Below are 14872 nucleotides of genomic sequence, written 5' to 3'. Positions count from 1 at the left end.
CCATCCTTCAAACTGATCTGATTGTATGCTGTTTAGCTAACCATATATAGTTTGTCTGCCAAGGAAATCTAGCAATGGTAGTACTCTCAACTACTATAATTTTGTGTTTTGTCATACTTGTTCTGCTGTCTGTTACTGTCGAGGCAAAAACCAGGCATTATAATTTTACCGTAAGTTGGTGTAAATTTATGTAGTTGATTTCTAAGACTAATATCACATGGTACATTTTCTTTTTTCTGATGGGTTCTATCTGATTTATGTACTGCAGATGAGACTCAAGAATTATACACGTTTATGCCACACAAAGCCCATTGTGACAGTGAATGGGAGATATCCAGGCCCAACAATATATGCAAGAGAGGGTGACACAGTGCTAGTCAATGTAACAAATCATGTGAAATACAACGTTACCATACACTGGTAAAAACTAGTAGTTCATAAGTCTTTGCATACAGTCAATTGTTCAAGAACAGTAACAGATCATGCAATTATCTATTTTATTTTTATGTTTCTAGATTTAGTTGTGTGTAAAAACAATTAGTATCAATATTTCGGATTATATTACATGAATTATTATTTTATAATTATTTAAGTTCTCTCTCGTCCTGATGATGACTTATGACACAAAATTATGATGCTAAATTTTTATTTTTTTAAGACAATCGAATAGATAAAATATAACAATCTTGTTTTTTTTTCATGATTTGAGACTTATAATTGAGTTTGGTTTATATGTGAGCAGGCATGGAATCAGACAGTTAAGGACTGGGTGGGCTGATGGACCTGCATACATCACACAGTGCCCTATTCAAACACGCCAAAGTTTTGTATACAACTTTACAATCACTGGGCAAAGAGGAACATTGTTCTATCATGCCCATATTATGTGGCTACGTGCAACTTTGTATGGCCCCATTGTCATCTCGCCAAAGAAACATGTACCATATCCTTTCCCAAAACCTCACAAGGAAGTCACCCTGGTTTTAGGTAAGCTTAGGTTGATATAACTTATTTAGTTCTTTACACTGTTATAGTTATGTCGATAAATATAATTCTATAAGGGCACATCGTTTTCATTTGTGTAAGAAAAATAAAAAGGATAAGGTTGATGTTTTCTTTTTTATCTAATCTGATAAAAAAAAATTCACTGTAGAATGATATTTAAATGGTTAAATATCTTGATCTTATTTTTATTTTTAAAGAACAAATTACTACACAAAATAAAGATTATTTTATATGCTTTAATTTTATTTTAAAAATTTAATGTCTATTGTCATATTTTAAATAAATTTTTAAAAATATAAATAAATTTTATAAGACCCATTTGATGTTATCTATAATTAACTACTGTGAGTTGTTTGTATTTTGAACGTACTTTTTGTTAGCGTCAGTTTTGCATGATCCTCTCTCTCTCCGTGAACGATGGATCACTTTTAGTCTGCTCTTTGTCCTCTCCGAGAATAATGGATTTGTCTTCCATGCAAACTACAAATCATAAGCTAACTAATTCAATTAGTTGTTATCTCTGCCTCTTTCACCGCTGATTTCATATTTCATGTGGTGGATATTATTTGTATAAATCTATATTTAACAGATTGTAAATAACAATGAATTAATAGAGTTTCATTCTCAACTTTTCTATTTTTCTTCTTCTTTTCTCTGCAAGTTTTGTTTCTTGCTTTCTAGCTAGATCTGTAGTTTTGTTATGCAAGAAATTCTACATGGTATCAGAGAATAGGTGCTAGAAAGGAAAAATAAATCTTTGTTTGTTGCAGATATAGAAGATCAAAGTTGAAAAAGGGAGTTCTCGGCTTCTGCTATTCTCACACCATACAACTATTTTGATTGGAAGCCAAAGATTCTGCTTCAGCTCTAAAGTAGAGGCCTCTATCGAATAGTTATGAATACAAAGGTTGAACCCAATCTAGCAGTTGAAAAGTCTAAATATTTCAATAGGATGGATGAGGCCTTCAGTCTATTATGCTTATCCATGTCTTCATAATTGTTGTTTCATGTTGAAGAAAGCAAAAATCCAATTGAAGTTTGGACTAAGCTGAAGACTCTTTTTGGGAAGCAAGATGAGATGCAGGGTCACATTCTAGAAAATGAGCTTAGCTCATTAGATCTGAGAAGTTTTGAAAACATTCAAGACTTTTTCACAAGGTTCAAGGCCTTATTACTCCAGCTAAAAGAATGTGGAATTGACAAATTGAAGGAAGAAAACAAATTAATTCTTGCTATTTTGTCAAAATTGGATCCAAATTATGCTGTATTTGTCTCTTCTTTTCACACAATTAGGCTTACAACAGGAGCAAGTTGGAAGATGCCCACTCTCGATGCTTTCATTGAGTGTCTGATACATGAGCAGGATAAGCTCATAAAGATGGGTACTTTAAAAGATTCTAAAGCTCATGCACTTGTTGTGCATACAAGTGAGAAGAACAATTCACAATCCAAGATAGAGAAGAAGTCCGGTGAGCCTTGCGGTTTTTGTGGAAAGGTGGGACATGCAATCAATAGGTGTTGGAAGAGACTTGAAGCTTTAGAAGAGGCCATGCAGCAGCATCACATTTCAGCCACTCAGCCTTCTCCTCACAAATAGGTCAAGGTCAAAGTCATGCTCTTTTTGCATGGGCCTTGCCTTCATCTTCATCTTCTCCTTTGTGACACATCATTTCAATGGACCTGTCTTGTTTCTCCTTTGTCATATTATGAGGGAGATTTTATATTGTTAGTGCTAATGCTTCTTGGTTTTGTTTCAAGTTTGATCAGTTCACTGTTGGCACCTGTATTTTCGACTAGCAACTTCATCTTGCATGGTTGAGTAGTGTCGTTGGGATCACTCATGCAGATTCATGTGCCACGTGCATCTTCGAATGTCATATTTTTTGCCTTTGTTTGTGATCTGGTTATTGTTCGAGTAGTGTCATTGAGGGCACTCATGCAAATTCTTGATCTTGGTCATCATTTTGGCTTTTGAGGAGGTTCTACATTCAGCACTATGGCAGTTATCATTCGATAGTTGTCCACACTTTTCTTGTATTTCAAAGGATGTTCTTTTGCAATTCATATAGTTGTATCTCTGTAATTTTGAGGGAGGGTTTTGTTCCCACTGGGTTTTACCTCTTTCCTCTTTTCTTTCTTCTTTTATATCTCCTTAGTTAGACTTAAGGGGGGTGTTAGCATTAGTTTTGCATGATCCTTTCTCTCTTCATGAACGATGGATCACTTTTAGTCTTCTCTTTGTCCTCTAATTAGGATAATGGATTTGTCTTCCATGCAAATTGCGAATCATAAGCTAACTAATTCAATTAGTTGTTATCTCTGCCTCTTTCACTGCTGATTTCATATTTCATGTGGTGGATATTATTTGTATAAATCTGTATTTAACAGATTGTAAATAACAATGAATTAATAGAATTTCATTCTCAACTTTTCTGTTTTTCTTCTTCTTTTCTCTGCAAGTTTTGTTTCTTGCTTTCTAGCTAGATCTGTAGTTTTGTTTTGCAAGAAATTCTACAATTCTAAAGATCAACAACTATTTGCATGAAACAAAACTGGAAGATGAAGAGGGAGTTAAAAACAAGAACTCCTTAGTTAGCTTAAACATAAGCCACAATGCAAATCAAAATCACCATAAATCACGGATAAGACTACATGTTAAGTTGTGCTAACACCCCCCCTTAAGCCTAACTAAGGATAGATATGGGTCTTGGCAACAAAGCCTAATCAAGAACCCAATTACAAAGAAGAAAGGAGAACACCTGGAACTGAGAGTAATTCCTAACCATTATTTGAACTATAGAAGAAAGCTGCAATTGCCGATGAAGAAGAACTACAAATGAATCTACACTGCAATAGGATTGTATCAGAGTCATAGAAACCACTGCATGAGTACTTCTGAGATACTTTGAAAATGCAGTTGTACATATTTTGTATTGCTCAAATGGATGAACAGACAGGTACACGGTCTCTGAATACAGAAACTGACCATCTGAAGATAGGAAGATATGAATCTGCAGAAATGTGCTTCAAGCTGAAGAACTGCAAAGATGACCTCTGGTTGGGATGATGCCATTGTTTATCCATTGCTCAATAATGTCCCACTAGAAAGAAACTCTAGAAGTACTCAGAGGATGTGACTCTGGAATCTCATGTAGTTAGGAACCCTACTAGAAAGAATCTCTAGGAGCAAACTAAATTGCAACATTGGAATCTCATGTAGACAAGAATTTAGAACAAAAGAACATTTTTGGCTGTCAATTGGAGGAAGAGTGCATAGCAACTTTAATCTTCTATTTTATTAAGAAACTTATTGAAAGAAACCTATACTAAATGCATTTTAAAGTAAAACCCACATGTAAACTTTCCAAAAGTTCTTTTTTTTTTTTTTTTTTACAAAGCCCCAAATTTTCCATATCTTTGTCATGCAGTGCTTGCAAAGCACATACAAATTTTAAAAAATCAATATAGGAAAAAAAAAATCAAGGAGCATGCAAAAATTAGGGGAAGAATATGCATGCATCTAGAAATAGAGATCAACATCAGCTTCCATGATAATGGTAATCTTCAAAAATATGCTTGATGCTTCTTCTTTCTAGCAAGCTAGCTCTGATAACATGTAGAATTTTGCAGCTATCCCTGCAAAATAAAATAGATCTAGCAAAAAAGAAAGAAGCAAAACTTGCAAGAAAAATAGAGAAAAAAATCAAAACTAAATGAATGCAATTCAATCATATTCATTATTACAAATTTGTATGAATTACAAATTATATAGATCACAGGAGCAGAAATTATGCATGAGATGCATGAAATTTCTAAAGATCAACAACTGTTTGCATGAAACAAAACTGGAAGATGAAGAGGGAGTTAAAAACAAGAACTCCTTGGTTAGCTTAAACATAAGCCACAATGCAAATCAAAATCACCATAAATCACGGGTAAGACTGCATGATAAGTTGTGCTAACACTTTTCATCCAACCATAATACCAACTCTTTTCTTGAATTAGGATCATTGCTTTGTATGGTAACTTGTTCCCATCTCGTTGTTTTGACTCTTCAAATCACAAATTCATGTAACATCTCTACTAATGAGATTATTTTATCTGACTTTAACAGCATCATAATTTGAGATGAAATGCATAATTTTGTATCTTTTGCTTCAATGGTATAGGGGAATGGTGGAATGCAGACACAGAAGCTGTAATAAATCAGGCTCTCAAATCAGGAGGAGCACCAAATGCATCAGACGCTCACACCATTAATGGGAAACCCGGGCCTCTCTTCAATTGTTCTACTAAAGGCAACAATTCTTTATCTTTTATCTTTATTACATTTTTAGTAACTTTATAAGAAACTTAATCAAAATTCAGTTTAAATTCACCAATTAGAATAATCTTTACATTCACCCAAGCTTCCCTGTTAAAAGTTGATCACAGCATACTAGTACACAAATCTAATTAGTTTATTCATATATATTTATAAGGTTTTATTACTTATAAGCCATAAACTTTCAACACATTGTTTACAAATCATGCACATTTATAATACATAAAACATTGTTTGTTGTAGTAGGACTTATAGTAATTCAAAATCCCTTATAAAGTTAAGTTTGTGTTAGCTCTAAGTTCTCTGATAGTGTATGGTTGCAGATACTTATGCTTTGGCAGTAGAATCTGATAAAACCTACCTTCTCCGATTCATCAACGCTGCACTTAATGATCAAGTTTTTTTCAGCATAGCAAACCATCTCTTAACAGTGGTAGAAGTTGACGCAGTATACACCAAGCCATTCAAGACCCAGGCAATAGCCATTTCTCCTGGCCAGACAACAAATGTTCTCCTGAACACAGACAAGAAAGCAGGAAGATGTTTCATGGCAGTCCGAGCATTCATGGACGCCCCCATCCCAGTCGACAACATGACTGCAGTAGGAATACTTCAATACATCGGAACACCCAATACTTCCAACCCCATAAAGCCTGTAATCCCTAAGATAAACGATACTGCTTTCTATACCAACTTCAGCAATAGCCTTAAAAGCTTGAATTCTGTAGCGTTTCCTGCAAAAGTCCCTAAGACAGTAGACCGAAATCTACTGTTCACAATAGGACTTGCATTGGATTCATGCCCAACTTGTGTTAATGGCAACCGTGCATCTGCTTCAATCAACAATGTAAGCTTTATCATGCCCACGATTGCTCTTTTGCAAGCACATTGTTACAACATCAGTGGAGTTTTCACAAAAGATTTTCCAGATAATCCTCCCACGTCCTTCAATTACACAGGCACACCACCTAAGAACATCTTCACATCCAAAGGAACAAGACTTACTAGTTTGACATACAATTCAACAGTTCAGTTGGTGCTTCAGGACACCAGCATTCTTATAGTTGATAATCATCCAATTCATCTCCATGGCTTCAATTTTTTCATTGTTGGGTCAGGTTTTGGTAACTACAACCCAAATAAGGACCCAGCCAAATTCAATTTGGTAGACCCTCTAGAGCGTAATACAGTGGGAGTGCCAACAGGAGGATGGACTGCTATTCGATTCAGAGCAGATAATCTAGGTGGGTGTCACAACCCTCCTTTATCACTTTTGGATTTAAAATACAAACTCTATTATATTCCTTGGTTAAGCTATTTAAATGATTGAATGAATATTATAAAAGGATAAAATAATAAAACACACACACACATGGAAAATATACATTTTTTCTTAATTATTTATTTAGTTTTCCTCATCCAATTATGACACATGTCGTAGGAAGAATAAGAAGCTTCTAGAGGATTCTCCACCACCTTGCATGTAACTCCTCCCACTAAGTCTAATCAATTTGCATGAAGTCCAAAATTGGGAAAGAACCCTTTTTTTTAATTAAAATTATAGATAGTGGAATAACAAATTTACACATGCCAAAAGAAAATAACAAATTTCCTTCCCTAATTATGGTAAATTCATCCAAACAGTCATATCATAATATTCTGGATAAATACTTCATTCTGAAAATTACTTGTCTATGTTTCAAGTTTTCCTACATTCTGATTTTTACATACACGTATTTATAAATCTGAATAAATACACCAATATCCATTTTTATGTTTATAAAGGAAAAATACTCTGATATACTCAGGGTTTTCTATCTATATTTTCTTCGTGTGTGTTATATTTCATGTTTTCTAACAAAAAATCACAATATAAACAAATAAATAGTCATATATATATATATATATATATATACAAAAGCCTATATTTTAAGAAAAATACAATCTACTATTCTTAGAATTTCAACAAATGATTCTACAGTTTTATCAAATTTAAATTATTCAGTTTCAAAAGTACTATTATTTCGAAACCAACCTGAGAAATTGATTGAAGTTTTGCCAATGAATTCTTTATAATCCAAATCGCAAGCTATTGAAATCTACTAATCTCGATTCTGGATACTCGAACCCTCTTCACTGCATGCAAATTCCCTTCTATCTCTTTTATATCACCTTTTTTCTTTCTTGTTTTTCCTCACCGAAAATAATCATAATCATAATCCCCCCTTTAAAACAAGTGTGTGTTATCTATTTTCTACTCCAAGATTGGGAGTAGGCGATATACCAATAGCTCATGCAATGCCCACCACTATTGTTTTCTGCAGTGGTGGCATGGGAAACTTAGTGTTGAGCGTTTGGTCAGTGCCCACCTTGGGTTGGCATTCAGTTCGTTCCAATGAACCAATACAAACATTCAATTCGATGGGATTTGCATTCAATATAAATTCATTGCTATGTCCGCCAATATATATATATATATATATATAAAAGGCAATGCATGAAGTTAAATAATTCAGTTTCATGATTTAAAAGTATATATGTATAATTATATACATATGTACATGTGTATATTCCAATTGGTATCATACATACATACATATATATATATATATATATATGGGTATGTGCACAAAGATGGTGGTCAAAAACGTGCACACACCCAAAAAAATCATGAAAAACAACAAAATGCGCACGTGGTATTTCAAATTTAAAGAACCCCGTATGCGTTTAGGCTCGTTTTGTCAAGCCTAACTAAAGCTAAACCGTGTACAGGGTTTAAAGTATACTAACCGCATACGTGGTTTAAAAAATAAAACCGCATACGTGGTTTAAAAAATAAAACCGCATACACGGTTTAGAAACTAAGAACCCTATACACGGTTTAAAACTAAAGCCACATACGCAGTTTAGAAACTAAAAACCTCGTACGCGGTTTTAGTTTTTAAACCACGTATGCGTTTGTCTGTCAATAAAATGTAATTTATTTAGCATTCCATTAGTTTTTTCGGTAGGAATATATATATATATATATAACATTTAATTATAAGTGACATTTCTACTTAAGTAAAAGTGACATTTAAGTAAAAGACAAAGAGAAATGTCACTTATACTTTAAGTTATATTTTATGTATATATTGTCAGGATGTTTGAGAGTGGTTCTAGATCTCTAAGAGTTATAATGCAAATTCTAGTTTTTTGAGTATTCTTATAAATTTCAGACTTAGTCAAATTTCAGTAATCAGCATGCTTATATCAGCATTATCTCTCTCATCTCTTCCCTACATTCCCCCTCTCTCTTCCTTAACCCCTACCTTTTTGTCTCTTACACATCTCCCTCTCTCGGGTATCTCTCCCTCTCTACTTTCTTCCCCCTCTCGGGTATCTCTCCCTCTCTTTCTCATCTCCCTCACCCTCTTTCTCTCTTTTATATATCCCTCTCTTTCTCTCCCTCTCTCAAATATCTCTATCTCACTCTCTTCCCCTCTCTTCAATATCTCTCTTTCATTCCATCCCTCTCCCTCCCCCTCCCTTTCTCTTCCTTTGTCAAGTATTTCTTTCCCTCTAACTCTCTTTCTCTCTCCCCCTCTCGCTCCATTTCTCTTTCTCTCAAGTCTCTCTCCTTCTCTCTCTCTCTCCTCTTCTATCAAGTCTGTCTCTCTCTCTCTCTCTCTCTCTCTCAAGTCTCTCTCCCTCTCTGCCTTTATCTCTCTATCTCACTCTCCTCCTTTGTCAAGTGTATCTTTTTCCCACTCTCTCCCTACCTCCCCCCTCCACTTCTATTTTTCACTTAACTCTCTCTCTCTCTCTCTCTCTGAACTCTCTCCCTCTCATCCTCTTTCTCTGTATCTCACTCTCTCCTTCTCTCAAGTGTATCTCTCTCTCATTCTCTCCATCTCTCCTCCCCCTCCCTCTCTCCCTTTCTCATTACCTCTCTTTCTCACTATCTCCCTCTCTTTGCACCTCTCTCTCTCTAGTCTCTTGTACTCTCCTTCCTCCCTCTCACTCAGACTCTCTCTATCTCTCACCCTCTCTTTCTCTATCTCTCACCTTCCCTCCCTCCACCTCTTAGGTCTCTCTTTCTCTCCCAATTCCTCTATCCACATCTCTCTCTCTCTCTCTCTCTGAGTCCCCTTCTCTATGTTGCTCTCTATCTCTATCTATCCCTCTATTTCCCTCTCTCTCTCTCTCTCCATCTCTCTCTCCCCCTCCCTTTTCCTTTCTCTATCTTTGTCTCCCCCCCCTCTCTCTCTCATTTATCTCTTGTCTCTCCCTCTCAGTCTCTATCTCTCTATCCCACTCTCCTCCTCTCTTAGGTGTATCTCTCTCCCATTCCCTCTCTCTCCTCCCCCTCCCTCCCTCTCTAGGGTCATATGGTATTCTTAGGTGTCATATGGTATCCTAGGGATCCATGCATGTGTCCTAAGGGGTCATAGGACACCATATGACTCCTTAGGACACCATATGACCCATAACGACACATAGAGGTCATATGGAGTCTTAAGGGGTCATAGGATACCATATGACCCCTTAGCACACCATACGAGCCATAATGACACCAAATGGTGTCATAAGGGGTTATAGAACACTATATGACCTCTTAGGACACCATATGATCCATAACGACACCATATGGAGTCCTAAGGGGTCAAATGGTGTCCTAAGCAGTTGTAGGAGAACCTGAACTTGGAGGACACCATTTTGTGTTTTTTCGTGTCATATGGTATTCTTAGGGGTCATATGATATCCTAGGGATCCATGCATGTGTCTTGAGGGGTCAAAGGACACCATATGACTCCTTAGGACACCATATGACCCCTTAGCACACCGTACGGCCCATAATGATACCAAATGGTGTCCTAAGGGGTCATAGAACACTATATGACCTCTTAGGACACCATACAACCCATAACTGCACTATATGGAGTCCTAAGGGGTCAGAAGGTGTCCTAGGGGTCATAGGATACCATAAGACACATAACGACACCATATGGTGTCCTAAGGGGTCATAGGACACCATATGACCCTTAGATCATAATATAACCCCTAACAACATCTAAGGGATCATAGGACACTATATGATCCCTTAGTACACCATAGGACCTATAATAACATGAAATAGTGTCCTAAAGGGTCATAGAACACCATATGACCCTTTAGGATACCATATGGTGTTTTTATGGGTTGTATAGTGTCATGAGGGGTCATATGGAATCCTATAACCCCTTAGGACACTATATAGTGTCGTTATGGGTCGTATGGTGTCTTAAAGAGTCATATGGTGTCCTAAGGGGTCAGAGGACACCATATGACCTCTTAGAAAACAACACTACTTCTAATGACACCTAAGGGATCATATGGTGTCTTAAGGGGTCATAGAACACCATATGACCCTTTAGGACACCATATGACCATATGACCCTTTAGGACACCATATGACCCATAACGACACCATATGGAGTCCTAAGGGATTATATGGTGTCCTAAGGGATCATAGAACACCATATGACCCCTTAGGACACCATATGACCCATAACAACACCTAAGGGGTCATATGGACTCCTAAGGGGTCATAAGACACCATATGACCCCTTAGTACACCATACAACCCATAAATATTATCCAACCAATACATCCACATGATCCAAAGAAACCAATACGTTCATCTTCTTCAAACATTCTACTTTATATCCTATCTTCTTTAAAAAAAAAACCTCGTCAGTCTTCTTATTGCCTCATCTATATGCAAACAAAAAGAAGATATATTGGAGAGAGAGAGAGAGAGAGAGAGAGAGAGAGATGGGGTATGGAGGAAGGGAGAAAGGGAGAGAGGGAGAGGGAGTGAGAGAGGGAGAGGGAGAGGGAGACCTTGTACGTGCTTGAGAGGGGGAGAGAGGGAGACAATACATATACATACACACACATGTGTGTGTATATATACTTAATATATTATATGTTATTATATACATATATATATTATATATTATTATATACATATATATATAAATATTATATATTATATATTTATTTATTATATATAAATTAAATATTATATGTATATATACAATATCATACTATACATACTCCCAAAATTTAAACATAAAAAGCGCGTACACATTATTTATAGTAAAAATAGCATGTACGCGTTTTTTATAGTAAAAATAGCACGTACGCGCTTTTTATAGTAAAAATAGCACGTACGCGCTTTTTATAGTAAAAATAGCACGTACGCGTTTTTTATAGTAAAAATAGCATGTACGCGCTTTTTATAGTAAAAATAGCACGTACGCGCTTTTTATAGTAAAAATAGCGCGTAAGCGTATGCGCTTCTTACACCATAAGTACCCCATACGCACTTTTTATACCATAGGTACCCCATACCCGCTTTTGACTATTTAGGCTTGGAAATATACCTGGATGACAAAGCTATGCTTTGGAAGTTTGATTTCCCTTCATTTCCCTCCTTTTTGACGTGTTTTATTTTATCAACTTGGTTTCTCGACTTTGTCATCATCTGGTTTACACTTCATCAATTGGGTATTTCTAAAATTGCCACCATATTTTCACCCATCTTCTGAGCTTTCTAACCATATAATTTTTTTAAAATTTGAACAACAATAACATTTTATTATTGAATTTATTTTACTAGTGTCTCCATAGTTCTCATAGACATACATGCACCATTTTTTTAATAACTTTTGATATACCTATCCAAATTTTTTTTTAAATATATATTATTGTAGTGCGCTTGATTCTTTACAATTTTAAAAAAAAATTGTATTTTTGATTTTTTTAGTGCAACTTATGCTTCACGCACGAATAGGTACCTAATTTTTCAGGATGTGCTCAATTGGAAAAATCATAAAAAACAAATACTCAACAAAAAATTAAATAAAATACACATCTTCTAGTTCTCACTCTTAACTATTTTTCTGCCAAAGGATTTGTCAAAATACTAAATCTAACTATGACTTTTTTGATGCGCACGTCAGACACTATGTTATGTTTTTCTAAAAAACCAGGGTCTTTCTTTCGTGCGTGAAGGATTTGACCCCCTTAATCATATCTAATTTTTAAAAATTTTAGTAGTTTGGAAACTAGATTTAGAGTACTACAATATTTGTTATTTTATTATCTTCATATCTTGAGTGGATGACTTTCAAATTTTGCCTCCAAGTTTAGGTTCACCTGATTTTAGAAAAAAAGTGTCCACTTATACCCCCCTTTTTGACCACCATCTTTGTGCACTTACCCATATGTGTGTGTGTGTGTGTGTGTGTGAGTGTGATTATCAAATACAAAAGTGAACAAATAAGCACGATATTTCATCCCTTTATACATTATCTGCACATAAAGAATGCATATATATCTACGATCAATATGCATAATCAATCTTTTTTTTTTTTTAAATATTAAAAATAAATCTCTTTGAAATAAAGGAATATCATTTACGATTACTTATACGAATTCATTCTTTGAATTTGATCCAACACCAAATTAAGTCATGTAAATCTTAAATCTTTGCAAGATGCACATATGCATTATAAAGTGGTGTGTGAGATTCCATCTATTCTACTGAAGTCCAAGGGTTAAAACAAATCGACCTGAAACATGTTCTCCCCTTCATCCACGTTCACTTGTTCCTGCATTCACTTGCACTCGATTACTCATTAGCAATGACGATCCCCAATTTCATAAAATAATACTGATCATTCAATTGCATTTACATATCAAAAAGGAAATCAATTTAAATCATTCCATTGTACATTTAAATTTCTGTTTCATTATCATCTAATTTCACTTAAAATTTCTATTTCATTTCATAATCGAAAAATAAGCATTATTTTCCTATTTAAATAATTATAGATAAATACGTTTTGTGACAGATAGAGATCAAATTCAACATGATTGATGTATTTTATTTATATTAAAAAAGGAGAAACTTAACAACCAAAATATTTTTTGAGAAATCTTTAATTGTGGAATTTATTGTTTGAATGTTTCAAAGAAATCATTTTGAGTTATATCTATAAAATATTTTGTATGATTAATCTTAATGCCATATTCACCTACTATATACAATTTTGTCCAAATAGAGGCAACATGAGTGTAACTAATCCAATATTCAATTATTTGATTCTTCACATCATCTTAAATTATACCTTTGTTAGGAACCTTGCAAACAGTTATTCAATTGCTTTCAAAACTTTCACTAGGTTGATTCCACTTTGTTATGTATCTTTTGTTGGTTCAAATAAGATATTTTACCTATCTAGTTCACTAAAGAGTCATATTTGCATGCTTAAGTTTACTTAGGTCCTAGGGAATCTTTCTAGAAAGTTGTTCGTTGTCATAAGATCTTATCTTACCAAGTTTGACATTTCATTCTTGTTTATTAGTTCATTTAATAATTATCTTGTTAGTTGTCTAGGATTAAGATACATGTCATTAACTTGTCTAATCTCATCCCTCAACCTTGTCTTTAAAAGAAAGGCATCTCATGTACATTTTATATTCAACCAATTCAATCTTGCATCTACAATCAAGCAAGATATGCTTATCATTGTCAAAGAAAACTTTAAGAAACTCCATCGAAAAAGGTGTAAACTTTTGGCAAATTTTCAGTTACTCATAGAACCAACATTTAATTTTATTGGCGATTTTATTATTTTTTGTAGAAACGTAGTATAAATTTGGTTGGTGAATTTCTTGAAATCAGCAAAAATGAGTAGAAAATATTGATGAATATTTATCTTTCTTTAAAAATATAAAAAAATTGTTGGCGAATCAAACATTTGATATAAACCAAAAAAATAATTTTATAGGCAAATTATTTAAAAATACAAAACTATAAAGTTTAACTTGGCAAATTATGCTCTAATATAAAATTGTAAAAAATTAAATTTACTACCAAATTATTAAAACATACAAAACTATAAAGTTTCACTTGGTAAACTATGCATTATATATATAATGCAAAACCAAATCAAAATCCTTGTTTTCTTTGAATTTTTAATATCATATATAATTTTAAAAATGATTATATATAACTTCAAAAATTGGAACGACTACTCTTAGCTCTTGGTTCTTAGCCTATGACTCTGATAGCTACATTTCAATAAATTTATATAAAACCCTCCATCAAAAAATATTATATACTAGCACTTGCACGGAAAAGGAGGTGCAATGGTTAGGCCAATAGTAATTTATGCAGAGATTCCTCTGAAATTGATAAGAGCTCTATATTGATAAAATCTATAAGATGAAGCATATATTGCAGGACCAATTAAATAAAAACATGCACTTTAAAGAAAAAAATAAATTAGAAAAAAGATAACAACCTATAGATGCATTGATAATGACTAGAAGTGTGCAATGCCTAGCAAAAAAATATATTGAATCAATGAATTAAGAATTAGAAATTGAAACTTCTCACAAGAACTTTGATGCAAATATTTATAACAAGATGATCAAAAATCTTTTCCAACTGAAGATCATCATTGTAAAAAAAGTGCTAAATTTGTTACATCACAAACCACAAATGTG

The 14872-nt window shown here is 34.1% G+C and overlaps 1 protein-coding gene across 1 annotated transcript; it reads left to right on the top strand.

The window, feature by feature from the left end:
- Nucleotides 1-268: 268 nt before the first annotated feature.
- On the top strand, nucleotides 269-7405 carry LOC131026862 (laccase-11-like). The gene is made up of 5 exons (XM_059208485.1): nucleotides 269-420; nucleotides 743-987; nucleotides 5175-5303; nucleotides 5653-6579; nucleotides 7311-7405. The coding sequence occupies exons 1-5, from the start codon at nucleotides 269-271 to the stop codon at nucleotides 7403-7405; spliced, it is 1548 nt and encodes a 515-aa protein (XP_059064468.1).
- The last annotated feature ends 7467 nt before the right edge of the window (nucleotides 7406-14872 follow it).

The sequence above is a fragment of the Cryptomeria japonica genome, chromosome 1 (genome assembly GCF_030272615.1).
Source record: "Cryptomeria japonica chromosome 1, Sugi_1.0, whole genome shotgun sequence".
Classification (NCBI taxonomy): Eukaryota; Viridiplantae; Streptophyta; class Pinopsida; order Cupressales; family Cupressaceae; genus Cryptomeria; species Cryptomeria japonica.
The sequence above is the reverse complement of the archived record's forward strand: the minus strand, read 5'-3'. Positions and strand labels throughout refer to the sequence as shown.

Coding starts and splice junctions, on each gene's coding strand:
- LOC131026862 (XM_059208485.1), top strand. CDS start 269: ATGAGACTCAAGAATTATACACGTTTATGCCACACAAAGCCCATTGTG. Junction 988..5,174: donor GGAAGTCACCCTGGTTTTAG/GTAAGCTTAGGT, acceptor TCAATGGTATAG/GGGAATGGTGGAATGCAGAC. Junction 6,580..7,310: donor AGCAGATAATCTAGGTGGGT/GTCACAACCCTC, acceptor ATGATTCTACAG/TTTTATCAAATTTAAATTAT.